The 17,751-nt window shown below is 42.8% G+C and overlaps 1 protein-coding gene across 1 annotated transcript in view; it reads right to left on the reverse strand.

Annotated features, from left to right (window-relative positions):
* mef2cb (myocyte enhancer factor 2cb) overlaps positions 1 to 17,751 on the reverse strand; it is a 70,383-nt gene that overhangs the window by 11,670 nt on the left and 40,962 nt on the right. The window contains exons 4-7 of the mRNA XM_079687110.1: positions 17,400 to 17,603; positions 3,022 to 3,165; positions 2,693 to 2,841; positions 2,337 to 2,346 (exon numbers count right to left, since the gene is read on the reverse strand). Coding sequence (XP_079543236.1) covers positions 2,337 to 2,346; positions 2,693 to 2,841; positions 3,022 to 3,165; positions 17,400 to 17,603 — 507 coding nt within the window. The remainder of the gene's footprint in view (positions 1 to 2,336; positions 2,347 to 2,692; positions 2,842 to 3,021; positions 3,166 to 17,399; positions 17,604 to 17,751) is intronic.

A 17,751-nucleotide genomic window follows, 5' to 3' on the forward strand; every position in this document is an offset into this window, starting at 1 on the left:
GAGAGAGAGGGAGAGAGAGAGAGAGAGAAGGGAAAAAAAGAAACAGAGAAGTTGGATTAGACTAAGGACACTAATGAGTGCAGTGAGTGAAAAAGTACAACAAGGCTTTCAAGAAAAGAAATGGACACAGAAAGAGAGAAAGAGACATGACAACTCAGAAACACTCCAGGAACACAAAGGAATTTTAAATTGTTTGACTTTCTACAGTCAAAGCAGTCGAACACAAAAGACAAAAAGACAGACAGCCAAGTTCAAAAGGACAAATGGACAACTAACAATAGACATGCATAGATGAATTGTACAGAGAACAACTAAAACAAGAACTAAAAATACGAGTGAGCATGGAATTAGGAGGGGAGCACTGAAATTAAAAGGGTAGGCGCCTAGAAAACTCCTCTCAGAGGTACTCATTTGCCCAGGAGATGATGTATGGGTTGACAATTGTTTGTCACTCAAACTCGATCTTGATTTGGTAGGCTTCTTTGGATGTTAGATAATATAAATGTATTTATATATGTTTTTGTTTACTCATTTTTGAGCCAGTGGAGTCTACGGTGATAAATTATCTCTTGTAATTCCTGGACAAACAGCGACATACACAGTTTCCCCCAAAAATATTTGATATGAAGACTACACAATGGAAATAGTATAAGATGAGAGGAACTCTTGTTTTCCTCCAAAGATGTTGTGACATATTCATTGTCAAGGCAAAAGGATAACCTAAGGAAATATTATGTTGCTGTCACTCATTTATATTTCCCCTGAAAACTTTCCTGGTTTGTTAGATTAAATCAGAAGGCTATGCTTTACTCAGAGGAAAAGTCAATGGCACCTCATATGTCTGTCTTCCCCTCAGTAAAAAAAGGCTACACTACTTTTGCTAAAGTAGCTTCAACACTGGATAACTGCATGTAATTAGGAATCATTTGTTTTACTGTCACATGGGGCTAATGCAAAGTATTAAAGGGTAGACTCAGATCTGTCAGCAGTCTCATCAGCAACATGAGTAGAGGTAGCCTGTCGGCCCCAGGCGTCTAGTTTGTCATGTTTATTGTGTCACTTGGCAGAAGGGCTTAACCTTGGGAGTGCCCTGGAAGTGGTTGATCCTGCATGTTAGCTTTAGGAAGTAGAAAATAGGGCCCTAAATTATTGCCATGTGTCTCAGAGCCATGGAGGGAGCGCATCAGGGGATCATCAGCCCGGCTTAAGTAGAAGTGGGATATGTGCCTTATAGCGCTGCTTCGTCGTCTTCAATTTTCTCCCTTTTGCTAATGTTCTTTCTGCAGGCCAAATATTATTTTATTGCGGCGCTGTGAACGTTTCGCTTTTACTGCAACTTTATGAAGCAGTGGGCTAGCCAAACGCTATGGAAGCTTTCTTTTATAACCATTCAAGAGCTGTCTCTGGTTCGGTTTTATTTTCTGAAGACTCTCAGTCATTTCTTCCATCTCGGATTCCTTGTTGGAGATGTTATACCTCATGAATTCCCTATGCAGTGTTTTCTAAGAGTGGGCGAGCTGTCTCTGTGCACACATTTGCGTGCGCACACATCCCTTTTGCTGGTTGTAAGGCCCCCATCTGTAAGCTGTCCTTTAACTGGTGCCATCCTTCCTGTTTTCACTCATCTTCCTCCTCCGCCTCTCCCCACAGTCCCCTCAACAGTCCCCTGCAATCCAGAGGCCCAGTGCTTGGCAGCCACCCTGACCACACACTGAACTGCCACTTGTTGTGTGTAGAGTCAACCCCCCACCCCCCCAAAACACCACCACCCCTTCTGTTCCAACCCCCATCCCCACCCAGCTCCGATCCCAAGCCCACCCTACACCGCCACACCATCCCATCTCACTTACCCCTGCCTTGCTTCTAACCACATATCCCCCTTCTCCCCGCGGCTTAGACACTACTGTTCATCTCTAAATGAGCTACCATGGTATTATCTCTTTCTCTGTAAGTCTAGAGCACTAACCATTCCAATATGGTGCTTTCTGAATGAAATGCCGGCTCAGTTTACATAGAAAGCAGCCTTTATTTTGAGGTCTCTGGCAGCTGGCTACAGATTTGGTTCTTTTGATAAATTAACACTATATATTTTAAATCCAGCGATTCACATGTCTTGACACTTCCGAGTCTATTAACAAAGATGCGTTAAAGGCTATCAAAGACTTTGCCTTCAATTATTTCTGCAATGAGGAGAGATAATTGAGTTTTGGAAGGTAGGAGATGTGCTTAAGCGTTTTAAATGTCTGCTGCTGTTTCATTGCCACACTGCATGTCCTTGTTTTTTCGGTTGACTGAGCGCTGTGTTTCGGTGAAGGAAAGGAAAAGCGCATGCAGACCACACCTCCCCTGAGAGCCAGGCAAGGCATTATGGGTAACAGGTTCAAGGAGGGAACCCAGTAAGGTTAAAATTTGTCATGAGAGAGAGTCTGCAATTACTATAGCAAAATGCCTGCTAGTTACGGTTACAGTTAGGTTAAATTAGAGGACCGTTCCTCAACTGTAATCAAGCTAAATCAAAGGACTGCTATTATTTTTCAATGTAAGTATACAATATAATTTCATTCTAGTCTTACACTCACTCTCACTTTGTGTATTTAGTCTAGCGGCAAACATTTGTGGTTAGCTGGGTTAGCTCAACAGTTACTGGCCAGTCAGCACTTTGTTAGCCTGCTGAGGAAGCGGCTAGCGTCACCCAGTACTTACAGGTATCTTATGAGTTTGAATCATGTGATCAAACTCCTCATTAATCTGTTTGTATTTCTCCTCTGTGCGTGGGGTGAGGATGAGAGCAGACTCGAGCTCCGGGCTTTCGCCGCCTTTGTTCTCCTTCTTGCTTAATGCCTGCCAGGTCCCACGACCACAGAGACGGACGGAGGGAGACACAGGTGAAGGGACGGAGAGATGGGGTGGTAGATACAGATGACAAAAACGAGGAGACGAGGCCGAAGCGACAGAAAGCATAGGGGGAAAAAGGGAGACAGAGGAAAGAAAGGTGAGAGGGATTTAACAAGAGGTACTTACACAAAGTCTCTGTCTGCTGATCATCAGATCAATGTCCTCGTTTATTTTCCTGTACTTGTCCTCGGACTCGGGGCTGTGGCCGACTGAGTCGTCTGCGTCGGGGTCTGGGCTGTCACAGCCGTTTAGGCCCTTCTTTCTCAATGTCTGCAAACAGAGCATTTGCACAACATAGTTGAAGGGCTTTGGTAAGAACAAGTGAAGTCAAACAGCTTGGGATGGACCAACTGTGAGGGGCTTCCATTTAGAATCAACCCTGACAAATACCAATAAGAAGAAGTTTTGTAAACCATTTAACAAAAGTATATATTGATTTGTTTTAATTTAACACATTACAAAAGTACTTTTGATCTATTAAAAAGATGGTCTGTTCCTGAGACATTGTACAAAGACATTCATTATTTTGGCGTGGCAAGAGGATACATTGGATGCATTGTCAACAAGAAAGCATGCAGCCAAACATTCAAGATGGCACAAATGATTGAGACATAAAAAGTGATCAAACTCTTGATCAAATGACAAATCACGGGCCCTTGAAACCTCATAATAACACAGGAAAAAGGAAAAGGAATAAAAATAAAACATATTTTATTAACCATAATTATTGGTGTGTCATGAAACGGAAATAAAATACAGTTAATGTGGAGTTAATTTCTGTGGTATATGTGCTATTAAATGTGGCAGTTTCTGTTTTGGCCACCTGATGGCCACCTGCCCCCATTACAGTGGCCAGAAAACAGCAGACCGGCAGAAAGCGCACTCTCCACTCACTGAGAGGAAGAGAGACACAGACAAAGAGAAGAAGAGGGAGAGAGAGAGCGGTGGAGCTGCCTCTGTCCTTTTTTAGATATTGTTGACAACCATAACAACAGGGATAAGTTTCAGAGCACATTACTGAGTGTGATAGCACAAGGGTATGTTTGCTTGAGCAAGCAGGCATGTACCGATAGGTGCTCCGTTCATTTGCCTTGTAAAGTGAGAGACAAAGCGGAAAAGAAGAAAAGTACAGTAGCTGACAGTTAGAGATCTCATCAAAGGCACCCCCCTCCCCTCCACTACACCCCACTTTCACTCCCCCCTCCCCCTCCCCCCTCCCCTCTCTCCTCCTGGCTTTAATAAAGGGAGATTAGTCTACAGGAGGAATATCACGGGCCTGCTCCTTTCTGTGCAGTCGTCGCTTCACACTGCGCGCTCCCACTTTCATCTGAAGCTCCATATCAGACAGACGTAATTAAATTTACTTTAGCACACCCTGTATTTGATGCTGATCAAGTGTGTGTGTCTTTCTCTGTACATGTTGGAGTGTGTGTATGTGTCTACTGGTGTGTGTGTGTGTGTGTGTGTGTGTGTGTGTGTGTGTGTGTGTGTGTGTGTGTGTGTGTGTGTGTGTGTGTGTGTGTGTGTGTGTGTGTGTGGGAGGGGAAAGAGGGGAATGAGTCTGTGCATGTGTGTATGTGTGGGTGTGTGAGAGTGGGTGTTATCGTCAAGAAAAAAGAAAGAGAGACTGAGCAGGAGCAAGGAGGAAGATAGATGCTAAGATAAGTTAATCTCAGTGAACTTCTTCCTCTCATTTGTTTGTCTCCGTCAGTACTCACTCATGGAGGAGATACGAGTGCTAGCTCCTCCATCACAACCAGCGGCAGATGTGACAGAGAGCGATCTGCCTGCTTAGAAAACAAATAACAATCCAGTCATCTCTCATGTCAGCACAACAAAGGCCTGTTTTGAGTGTGGTTTTAGTGAACTTAGAGGGCTTCTTTTGTGTGTGCGATAACTGTTTGATTCCAGAGGCGTCTCGTGGCGAAGGCAGCTACTGTAAGCGTGTCAACATTTGCTGGCTCTCCTCTTCTCTCTCTGAATCCTCACTTGGCCCCCAGAGTGGAAATCTGGAATTCTGAATTTGAAAGTGTCTCTCACATCTTTGACAGTCTTCAGGAAATCACACCAAACAAATCAACCGAGGCGGTGCAGGAGATCTGACTTCTAACAGACCTTCAGTGAATCAGGCACTCTTACTCTATCAGAGGTGGATGAGGCAAAAGAACAAAGGGGTTGCAGAGGTTTAGCACGCTGTCTTTTTTGGCAAAGGCGTGAGATGTAAAACTTTAGCTATTTATTTTGTGTAGTTTCATTCTGGCCCTGGCGATGCATCATATCGAACTGACAAGAGCTGAACCACTGGCCTTTTCTTTTCACATGAGAATGCATACAAGAAAGAACTTTTCTTCCTACTTGCACAGCTTTCCTCCACCTACCCCCGCCAGCACAGAGTGTGCATGAGGGATTCACTTCCATTCTAGGAAGACGAGCAGAGGGGCATTGCTGGAAGACGAGAACTAGGGCTTGGGTAAAGGTGACACCCAAATGGGGGAAACTGAGCTGGTGGTCTCGCAGGGGGTTGGGCAGCGGTTGCGTTGAGTGTTGATTGGGTGCAGGGAGCTTGAGTGTTATATGACTTTGAAGCATGTGACCCAGGGGCTCAGCACATTGAGGGTTGGGTACAAGGACGGTATGCTGCTCATCCCAGTTATGCCCACCTGTTTTAAGACATCACACCTGTTGCCAAAGACTGACACACAACCCAACAACCAATCAGATCTGTTGGAGTGCTCATATAGCCATAGAAGGGCCCTCTTGCGCTCTCCACCTCACCGCCCTACTCTCGTCATCCTATATGTTTTCCCCTTCTTTAATAGCCCATTGCTTAATCTGTGCCCTCAATGTGTTGTGTTTCATGGCTCTGCGCCACAAAGTCATCGAATGCTGCTCCAAAAATGGCTTGGAGTCTGTTATTCAGTGACATCATGACTATATGAAAGAACACATCACAAATATACATTTCAAAATGAAGTAGAGAATAATGATCATTGGAAAAGAAGCTGCTACCCTTACCCTGGGTATGAAGAGCATGGCATCAAAATAGAGTCTTTGGGGAATATGTTAATAGGATGAGGATTAAACGAAAACACTTCGATGCCAATAATTCTATGAACAAAATATTCCCACACATTTCGATTCTTTTTTAACAAAATTTCACAAGTAACTGGGGTTTTTGATATCACATGGAAATGCTCATTATTTTTTATTCTTACAAAATGACTGCTGTCATACAAGGAAAACTTGCTTGTTGATCATTAACTAAGTTTGTAGCAATTGTATTGCCTCTGTTTTACATACAAGTGTTTTTTTACTCTTACCCAATCATCTTTTTGACATGTCAGCTTACCTAATTACCTTAGAACTAAGAACCACATTAACATATCCTTTACCCTTGCTCCTGCTGTTTAAAATGTTATGTTATTATGACATGAAGTAAGCAAAGTGTCCATAAGAGGGAAAGATTGATGGGAAAATAACAAGCTATAAACTACTACAATGCGAAGTCTTGGTACAGACATTGAGTTTAGTAAAAGAAGAGAAAGGAGAAAAACGTATTACAGAGAGGAAAACTGCAAAGAAATCTGTGTATGCTTGCTCGTCTCAGTGTCTTTCTCCGTGGCCCCTTTGGAGGCTTGCTCCTAATTAAACTCCTTCTTCATGATGCTCCCTCATGAGTTGACTTGTCACAGGGCCTGTGTGAAGCAGGCACAGCATAGACACAGTGTCCTACATATTTAGACACCCGTCTCATTGGTACCCTTCAGCTTTGCACCCTCAGCTAGGCTGGCCTACACCGGGCTGGGCTAAGATGGGCTGTATTACTACATTTAGCAAGGCAACCTGGGCTGGATTACGAAGATAATAGAAGCTACTAGAAGCAGGAATGAGCTACAGGGGAACTGATTTGTCTTGAATATATTGCTTGGTGTTAGTACATCTGTCAAAGATTTGAGTTCTCTGATGTTTTAATTGCAGGAAAAGGTCCAGCCTTATACTAATTTCATAGTTTAGGGTGTGGGTAATAACTTCATGTCGCTCTTGAGAAAAACTGTGGAGGGTATTTGGGTGTGAATTCTGGGTGGCCCCAGGGGGTCTGCTAGGGACAGCTGACGCCTGCCCAGAGCCCCTTCCATACCAGGATCCGTCTGCTCGGCACTCTGCCACCCTGCTCACCCTCTCTATCCATCTTTCTGCCCCCTTCTTTCTGTCTCGTCCTGCTGCTCAGTCTGTCTCTGTCTCCCTACCACTGTCTTCTTCTCCTCATTTTCTGCAATAATACCACGGCTCAACAGAAGCTGAATCAAAACATTGTTGGCTTGATGGCTACATCTTTATTTCTGAAAGACTCGGGCTAGTGGATGGGTTGTGTTTGGAAAGAAATGTATTGCTGACCATTCCCCTCTGCAGTTATTTTGGCAGTGGTTGAAGGGTACGACACATTCAATATTGTGTTTATGGCTATTGGCGACGGCCAAGCCAGTGAATGTTTCTCAATGTCTTCAACCCAATGGCTGACAGCATCAGTGAAAAAACCCTCAACAAAAACAGCCAGTTTATAATAGCCCTTTTATATATTTGCCAGCATTGTATGGTCTTCAGAATACACATACCATTGTAAGCAAAACCAAGACTTATAAAAGAAGACACTATAGTACCAGAGAACAAAGATTTCCCCCAATAAATGGAGCATTTTATGGTTTTGCAGTGCATTGCAGCAGTCGATGGAAAACAAGTTGCAGACAAGCAGAATATAAAAACATTTATAACGGTGCCACTTATGGTTAATAATGTTTGCTGTGCTGTTAAAGTATAATACAATTGTACTGGAATAAACAGCTTTGCCTGGCAGGGTCTCAGCCTCTGTTTATCACAATGTTAAAAAGTGTACAGAACAGATTAATTCACTCTGACTATCAGAATCGCTCCTTGAAGAAACGACAGTATGCAAATTATACAGACCTGTGTTCATATTGTCTGAGAATGTGTGTAGGTTGAGTGTAACCAGGGAGTGCATCTACAGTGGGCACTACAGTCTTCTCAGTAGCTAGTTTATGTTAAGACCCAAGACTGAATCACAATAGCATTTAAAAGACTCTCAAAGAATCTTTAAGAAAATGTAATCTGCTGTAAAATTTAGGGCTACAATAATAATTCAGGCTTTTTTTAAATCAGACAGCGTACGATAATCTGAATAAAATATATATGGGTTAACCTTATCAAATATACAGTACATCTTTTTGACATGGTCTTTACACTAAATTACAAACCCATTTAGAGCATGACTTTCAAAGTGGAGAAAGATGGGTAAAGAGAAGACGTTTGGAAAACCACTGGACATCAGGGAGCTCCCTTGCTTTAACCTATTGGCTAACTCAATTTTGTCAAACAGATTGGTTGAGAGCAGTCTGGCTCAGTGTCAGTGGGACTTAGGCAGTGGGGAGAAACGTTGTCCCTTTTCATCACAAATAACAAGATGAAGGTGGTCATGAAGTAGACCTGCAGTGTATTAAGACCCCACAGAACCACTGAACAATAAGCACACTCAGGGTGGGCTTGCTGGCAGCAGAGATGGAGTAGTAGTATGTTTGATATGTGCTCTCATTCGCTTTAATTCTACTTTTATTTCTTTTTCTGTCTGTCTGGCTCAATCTTACTTGCTCTCGTTTTTTGTCTCTCCCCCTCACTCTCTCTGTCTCTCTCGCTCACTCTTTCTTTCTCTGTGCTTTTCAGCGTGGAGGGAACATCAGAGGGATCAGGCTGGCTTAGCTTATTGGAAGCAGATGGCAGACCAAAGGCAAGAAGGCCACAGTTTCATGAAGCGTGGTTTGAACATGCCAGGACCATGTCGAGGGGCATGCCCATGGATGATGGCTACATGGTGTGTGTGAGTGAGCATTTGGGAGGGAAATGGTTGATTTTGTAGGTTACCGATCTGAGGAATGGGACCCCCAAATAGCAGCCTGTCCCTTTCTTTTTTTTCAGTCATCATCTGTGCATCCCAATGCACTGGTTGAGGCGACGTTTGAAGAACTATGCATCAATGACTTTTCAGTGAATTGGTGGCTTTGAAGCCCCTTACTCCTGGTGCCCTGCTGCACTATAATCAGGAATCAAAGGCTGGCGCCTGGGATCCATCATCTCTGGCAAAGTGGTCGTGTGTTCAGTAACGCTGGCTAACTGAGTATGTAATTACTAGCTGTCTAGGGATTACTTGATTGACTAAACATTAAAAAGAGCGAGTAAGAAGTAGAGCAAACATTTGTGAACATGATTAAGTGTATGTAAGAGAGACTGTGCGTGTTAATGTTCCTTCACATTTCTCCAAACTGGGACATTGTGATGGTGCATGTGCTGAATTCACCATTAAAAAGAGCCCAGTGTGGATGAGAGCCCATTAACAGACAGACAGTCTTAGCTAGCCAGTACACGGCACAATACCAGATGGTGCAGTGTTTCCCATATGGAATAGACAAACACTAAGCACATGTCAGAATCCAACACTGTTTGCTCCAGCAGCATCCCAGCCTTGGGAACAAAGTGGTCATTCACACTAGTCAGTGCACTGTATAATTACCCAGATAGACATTATGAGACACAATGCCAGCTCAGTAAAACTGGATAAAGAGGGCACTTATGTCTGTACCCTCAACCTACCCATCTTTCATCCTGTCTGTGCTCCAGTTGCATAATTTGTCTCTCTTCACATGAGATGAATGGGCATGAGTCTATATATTTCTGATTCAACATAAAAATCAATTCGCCAAGGCTCAATTATGTGTGGAAAATACTCTCACACTGACTTTGCAACGCTTTATGAGCAGTTTGTTTCAGTTATTCACGCACCACTATTTTACTGCACTGCAACATTAACAATAAGGCCTTCAATTGCTTATATTAAATCATTATCAAATAGAAACACTGTAACATCCTCAGAAAAATCACTTCAGTTCTCTATGTGTAAAACTTCAAGTACTCCTCCAGCCACGCTCTATTCCTTCTTTGTCCCCCCACCAATCGTCACTTATCGTCTTTTGTCTCACTGTCTCTTATCGCGTGGTGCCACAGCAGGAAAAGGGAGCCTGAGGGAGGCCTTGAGTAACAATGTCCAGCCGGTTGACCTCTATAGTGTGACCTTGAGTTTCCACACCCTGTCCAAAGCAGCAATCATGGCATGGGAGGGGCTGAGGCCAGGGGGGAAGCTCCAGGCAGGGCAGGGAATGCCATCTATAAAAATAGCCTTCATTATTCTGAATTTTCCACAAATAGTTTCAAAGAACAAGGCATCATTTCATCTTAATGGCTGGCGTGAATTGTTTTGGGCTGTGTAATGGAAAACCCTTGCATTTGGCAGCGTGGCCTCAGAAGTGGCCTGCCTTTTTCACCGCTCCACACCACAGGGACCACATATTGGCACATTTCAAACAGTCTATTTATAAAACCTCTTCTTGTTGTTGTGTGAGTACCTCAGACTTCCGCTTCAGTATATTGACCTTAAGAAACACCTCTGACGGAGATCCAAGTGGTACTTAGTTGCTTGTCTGAGGTTCTGCTTTTCTGGGCAGCGGCCGTCTGATGTGGAATATAATGCTGAGCCCGTAGATCACATACTTTATCTGTCATCTTGCTTTTAGCCAGTCTTAAGAAGTGGAAGAGGCATATAGTCTATAAAATAGGACCTCAGTAAACTTGTTCTCTTTATGTCTGAGGCTGGCGCCGCAGACAGATGTGTTCTCATGTGCCAGCTTGAAACTTGGAGCAGACGGGGTTCAGCCGTGTGAGGAGACTAATATGTTTGTGACAGCATTTTCACTCGTGTCATAGGCAGACTGGCTGATTCAAAATGCTCTTAATGCTATTGGCATAGATAATATAACTTGCCAGAAATGTATTTTCTCTTTTATAAAATGTTTCGTAAACAACCAGACAGGAAACCTCTTGTTTGCTAAGATATGGGGCGTAGAAAAACAAGTAAATTAAATAATAGACTTCTTTATCCAAGGGATCAAATGTTTATAGGCACAGCGGGGTCTCAGATCAATGGTCTTATGCATGTGGTCGCCGAGGGCAAGTCGCTACTTGGAAAGGGAGACGGAGGCTGAATGAGTACTCTTGACACTTCGCTTACTCACTCCATAGTTTCAAAAACAACCCCCACCCACCCTGTTTGAAACACAAAGAGGGGGGAGTGAAAGAGAGAGAGATATTCCATGCCTATTCTTCTACCCTCTCGAGCAAGGACCGCCAGCTAGGCGACTATTTTTAGCTTCACCACACACTATTTTTAGACCACTACCACTTTTTGAGGCACTTAATCGTAGATCAAACAAATGAGTGATATTGGTGGTTTTATTGGGGGTTCGTTCTTTATTTTTAACATATCATTATATATTGTCTATGTTAAAAGAAAAAAGAAATGAGGAACTAAATGTGTACACGTGTTTTGCCTTGATTTTTGTCAACGCCCTTTTCTATGCAATACAACAAACAATTATCTGGAAGCTTCAAGTCCAAACCGAAGAGGTGAGGCGGGTGTAGACGGGAAGAGGAGGAGGACAAAGGTTTGCCTCTGTTTGTGGAATTCACCACACTTTGAACACCGGAAAGAGGTTTCACACACACTATATATATCATATGTTGTAGCTTGTTAATAGTTTCTACCAACCTTAAAGCTTGTTTGTAACTCTGTGAAGGACTTTAAGGGCCAACTTTTCCATAATTGTTAACACTGTAAATACATGGGTAGAGGTGTGGGAAAAGTTACTAACAGCTATCTGATTTCTGTCACCCACTCTTCAACACGTAATTCTCCACCCCATGTTATAACTAATATCTTTTAAAAAATGTGCTGTGGCGTGTACACAGACTGCCATCAGAGTCTTTGTTTTATCAAACTGATACTGTCAGCTTTCCAATGTCACAAGGTTCATTTGCTTAGTCAATCAAAGCAGCTTCAGACCTTAATTCTCAGCTCACGGGGAAAAACAAGTCAAGTTGCTGATCTCTGTCGCCACTAAACACTGAGGTACTGTGATCTATTTGACTACCCCACCCCTTACCTCCAAGTTACACCACATGAAACATGAAAACCTCTAAACGACTCTCCACAAAATTACTATGGACAACTGTAAGGCAGGAGATATGACCTGACGCCCTTATTTCTTTTGGATGCTGACACATGTTAAAGTCGTACAGGATAAATTAGAGAAGGCATTCAGGCCAGAGTAATTATACAGGGTTTCAGGGCCATGAGAAGAAGTCATTCAGTGGCCTGATCAACACAGAAAACTCCTTAAGGCTAATGTTCTCCATGCTTGTTTAGAAACCAAATAAGCATACAGAATAGCACACATGCTGGAAAATATTTTCACAAGAGCGCGACAGAACACGAGCACACTGGCACTTCAGAGGGGGAGATCACATGTTGTGTTGACTTGCGAGAATATTATGAGAAAGCAGAGGGTTGAAATTAATAAAGAACGGAATTTTTAAGGTACATGACAGTGAAATAATCTGAAAGAATATTTGTAGTATTCTTTATGTGTGGACAATGATATTTTATTGCCAATTGAAGCATTGTGCAAGGCATGAAGTGAACTGGTGTGGGTGCGCTTCATTACTCGTTTTCTCTTTGCCATCTCCCAGACATACCTGCTTGATTTATTTTCTCTTTATGTTTTATCATTTTCACCCCAGCCCCTCCTTTCTCTACCACCCTCCCTCCCTCCCTCCAGTGGACTGTCACTGGGCTGAAATCACACCTGTGCTTCTCACACATCTCAGCACACGGGTGAAACATACGCAGGGTGAAACATGGTGAGGGAGCTTTGCTGAATCTCATTAGCCAAGCGGGTAGTCATTAACAGAATGACCTTTGGAAATAATTACCAGCCTTCCTCCCTCCATCCCTCTTTCCCTCCCTCCTATTCTTGCACTCATCCATCCCTCTGTCCCTCCCCTTCCCCTTCTCATTCTCACTCGATAGTTCCTTCTAGGTGAAGGCAGAGGAAGAGAAGGAGAAAAGAAGGGAGAGAAATTAGTTGAGGATGGGTGGTGAGGCAGGTCCCTGCTGCTGCTGTTTGAGATTACAGGGTGAGCTGAACTTTCAGATTAGGTTAATCTGCTGGAAATGGGATTGGCCAACAGCCTTTCCTCGGGCAGGTAGGCAGGTCAGCCCAGAACCAAGAGGCATGTGCCATTCCATGTGATACTTGAGCAAGAGTGTGCTTTGTGGCTGAGGTCATCACAATGCCGTTGGCTCTGCAGGGTTCAAGCTAATTGTCACCGTGCATTTGCACACACATACACCCATGCAGTGCAGTCTTTGGAAACACACACTTACAAAGGCCAAACACCCTTTTTCTGTGTGAAAATAGGCACAACAGCTTATTTGCACATACAGTACACAGGAATGGTTTAACATTATAGCACAGGTATATCCAGGCATTGAGGGGGTATCGTTTTTTCACACCTTAGTTACTAACCCTTTGGTTGTTTCAAAAACCTGTGTTCTTTGTTTCAACAGAGAGGAAATCAAACACATTGTGGAACAGGGATTTGGCACAGCCCAAGTGTGTTGTTGGATTTGGGGCATTCACAGCAAGAACCAGCCAATGTCGCTTAGGTCTGGGGCCTGGGGTTGATCTGCAATCATGGGGAGGGGAAAGAAAGGACTCTTTCATGTGCTATTGCAATTAACAAGCCCCGTCCCCGCATAATAAATCACCAATAAGAGCTGAAAGTGATTGTTCTTAAGCCGGGGAGAAAAGAGGAAAAAGGAGAGATGGATCTGTTCTCTTGTCATTTCCCAACACAGATCCCCATTTCTCCTCTAATGCTGTTCGCATGTCCAGGAAACCGGCCTGGCAGACAGCAAGTATAGGAAATCTATCTGCGTGTTTGACTGTTTTATCTGGAGCCAGATTCAAAGTGTACTGTAGACCTGCCAGGACGACACATTTGGAACCAGCTTTGACATCAGACGATGGGCGGATCCACCTCTGTGTTTGCTTTCATCACGTTTGGAGAACCAAGATGAGCTTACTTTGAACAATTAGCTTTAATTAAGTGGACATCCCTACTATATACCAGCTGGAAAGATTGTGTACTACATATTTTATCAAAGTCTCTTGGGGGAGTCTCTGCGAATTGAGATATTACTGTATCCTGCATGGCAATACATGTGTGTGATTAAATGAAAGCATTTAAAACATTACAAAAATAGATTAAAATGTTTTTTGGATACCACTGTTTTAATGTGATTGTTAAGAGGTTCTTGATGTCATACATTGAGATAATAATAATAATACTTAATGTGCAGTCAATTTGATGGCTGATGTTTTCTTTTGTTTTACCACTGTCTCAGAGAAGGGTTGGCTTTGGTTTCTTTGGCTTTTGCTTCCAGAGATATTTATGGAAGTGTCATTCCCAACTGAGACTGTTTCAACTGAGTCATCAAGACCTTCTTTACCTCTCTCTCTCTCTTTCTTTTTCATTCCCCCACAATCTGTCTCTTACATACATAAACCCGTTGACCCATGCTTAGATTCAACCTAATGCAAAACATTCTCTTAAAGATTGTATATGTTCAATGAAAAACTAGAGAAAACAATGAATAGAAAAAAAGTGAGGGAGTGATAGAAAAAAGGCCTCCAGCCTCTTGTAAACATGCTGTAGCTAGAGAGGCTGTGCAACGCTCTCAGTGCCACTCTCTCAACAACGCTAATTATCAAGCAAAGACATGCTAATTACATAGAGCTTTATTGCTAATGTAGCAGGCCTCTATGCCAGCCGCCCACACTCTGAGCTCCGCTCCCCTACCTCTGCCTCTCCTCCCACTACACCTTCAGGCATAGCAGCAACAGAGGGAGAGAGATGCAAGCAGTTTGTATACTTCTAAAGACATGAGCTTTCCTACAAATTGAAAATTAAATATGTCACAGACAGATGTCATATCCAAAGCCTAATTGCTTCTCTGTCTACACCCCTAAATCCAGCTGTCCATGTTGTTCTTGACCTCCTCCTCATCATCCTGCCATCTCAGCAGGAAGTCCGCTTCGCTCGTGCCTCCCCCTAAACTCAACAACCCACACACGTTCCTGCACCTGTGACGTAGCCTAGCAGCGGCACACAAGGCTCGGCAGGAGACATCCACCCCCCTTTTCCCCTCGCTCGCCCTCTCTCTCCACAGAACCGCCTCCCACCCATGCTAAACGTGCTAGTGTCAGCCCTGTGGCCAATCCTGTTAGCACGCCGCTGCTAAGGCTGAAGGCCTCTTCAGATCGATTTCTCCCGCTGTGACTCGCTCAGAGTCCTCCAGGGATCACAGTGTAGGTAGTGCTCCACAGCACTCTCTCTCCCACTAGGCTCTTTAGCGTCTTCCCCTGACACGGCTGTTTACACGTTAGCCATCCTCTGCTCTCTAATGGAGACACAGTTAAAGGGAGAGCTTCAAAGCAGGGAGCTCTCGTCACAGGCACTTGCTGAAACATGTGATGACTCTCTTCATGGGTTCAGCTAGGGCACGGTAATAAACTGAGTATATAGTGACTGAAGGGTTGGCGCATTAAGGATATCAGTGCTTACAGGCACTCTAGAGATATGAGTGGATGCTAAAGGGGTTAATGTAAATGGTATAATGCATGAAGGATTATTTCCTATTTCTTCTTACTGAGATATAATTACTTTTTACAAACTGTGGCAATTCATTTAGATTTCTAATAAAACTCAAACTAAGCTTTAGGGACAGATCATAGATGTAAACAGCTTTAATAATTGTTTTGCATTAAAGAGTTGCACATGATATTGTAACTATTAAAAATAAAGACATTGATGTTTTAAAGCTTACAAAGTTTTAGCCTCAGCCACATTTACAATTCAAAAACTCAATAAGATGAGTTATAGGAAGTTAATTAAAGCATACAATGCATTGTAAGCAAGAATATAAGCTGTCATGCTGCCTCTATTGGATTTATTTGTGTTTCTAAATGCTTTCCATGTTAATGCACCTAGTCCATTCTCTCTCGTCATTAAGGTTAGCCATATGCTGAGTGCTGTATCCCTTGATGTATGAGCAACATTTACTCAGTACATATTTGACTGCACCAAATTGAAATGGTGATGGAACAAAAGCAATAATAACAACAGCAGACAACATTTATTTATGCTGCTATTTAACCTCCAAACACGATATGAAGGAAGAGGTAATTATATAAGGATGACAACAACGTAAGGCGAAATCTCTTCTAAAACAAAATACATTTGATATGAATATGGTAATTCAGAAGGTTTGTGTTCAGGTGCAGAGTGCCATCTGGAATGGCAGGACTGTTCCCGGTGGGCTTGTCCACCCGTGGGCGGGCGACAAGCCCAGCAACACCCATATGAAAAGATAAAAACATGTCTCATGCTGTTTGATCCTGTGTCAGATCGGCCAGCCAGCTCCATAGGTGTGCATGTTTTATAAGGGTGTAATGCAAAACATAATTACAAATGCTAAGCTAAGAATGGTAGACAAATGTGATACGCATTGATTGTGATCAAGTCAATGTAACATGTCAACAATTTGTCGCCATCAGGTGTCTGTTGAATCACAGACAAAAGACATTGACAAAAAAGTGGATATAGACAGTTTTGAGATTTTATATGTATTATTATTTAGAATTTCTAACCTTTATAGTGTAAAACAAGAACAAAATATATTTAATGTCAGGAAGCATTAAAAATGTAATTTGGTTTGCAAAGTTGTTTTAAATAATTAATGCAACAAGCAGACAAATAACATTATTACAACAGTATTTAACATTAGTTTTGTGGGACAGGTGCAGATAAGCAGCAAGCACGTTGAGAGTGCAAGAGAAAGGGATAAACTGTGCATGAATGTGTGTGTGTGTGGCCCATAGGTTTGTCAGAGCGACAGTGTGAATGTTGCATAACAGGTTCATGTTGAGAGCTTAAGGATCCTGGAGGGGGTTAGTGTCATTTCCTGCTTTATCTACCTGCCTACTGGCTGGCCTTACAGCGCTGTTTAACATCACCTTGAGCCACAGTAGCGACATGTGTCCAAAGCAACATCCTTGTCTGAGGCACATAATTGCGTAAAAACATAGAGGGCAGGGGCTGGTAATTGCAGCCCACAGGGGACAGACTAAGAGGTCCAAATCACGGATAGGCTACCACTTCTTTTGTTAAAAAGTAGTACACAACAAAAAGAAGCAATTTATATTAGCACATTTTCTTTACATTTATTTGAAACCCTAACTATAATTCTTAAAATACATTATTGATATGGGCACTTCACCCTTGGGGAAGACACACAACCTATGGGAGCAATTATTTCTTACACTATGTGAAGTGTGAAGACCAAAAGAGAGAAGTAATCTTTTGCTGAATGAGTCACAATGCTGTAACCATCTGTCTGCTTATGTGTTTCTGTGTTCTGTGCATGTGTGTGTGCTCCTGTGCGTGCATACAAGAGTGCCGTGTGCATCCTTTTTGTAACTTACCTCCACAATATCGGAGTTGGTCCTGCTCTCATGGGGCTCGTTGTACTCGGTGTATTTAAGCAGGACCTTGTCCATGTCTGTGCTGGCATACTGGAACAGCTTGTTGGTGCTGTTGAAGATGATCAGGGCAATCTCACAGTCACACAGCACACTCAGCTCATACGCCTTCTTCATCAGGCCAAACTTTCGCTTTGTAAATGTCACCTAAAAAAGAAGCGGATAGAAAACAAATAGTTAGGCAGAGGCACGGAAGATTTATGCTCACACATACAGTGTCACTGAACTGAAATTGGCTCATCTATAATCAAATCAATCTTTTTTTTCATCATTAAATTACAGCTAAAAAAGTCCC

The sequence above is a fragment of the Notothenia rossii genome (assembly GCF_949606895.1).
Source record: "Notothenia rossii genome assembly, chromosome: 6".
NCBI lineage: Eukaryota > Metazoa > Chordata > Actinopteri > Perciformes > Nototheniidae > Notothenia > Notothenia rossii.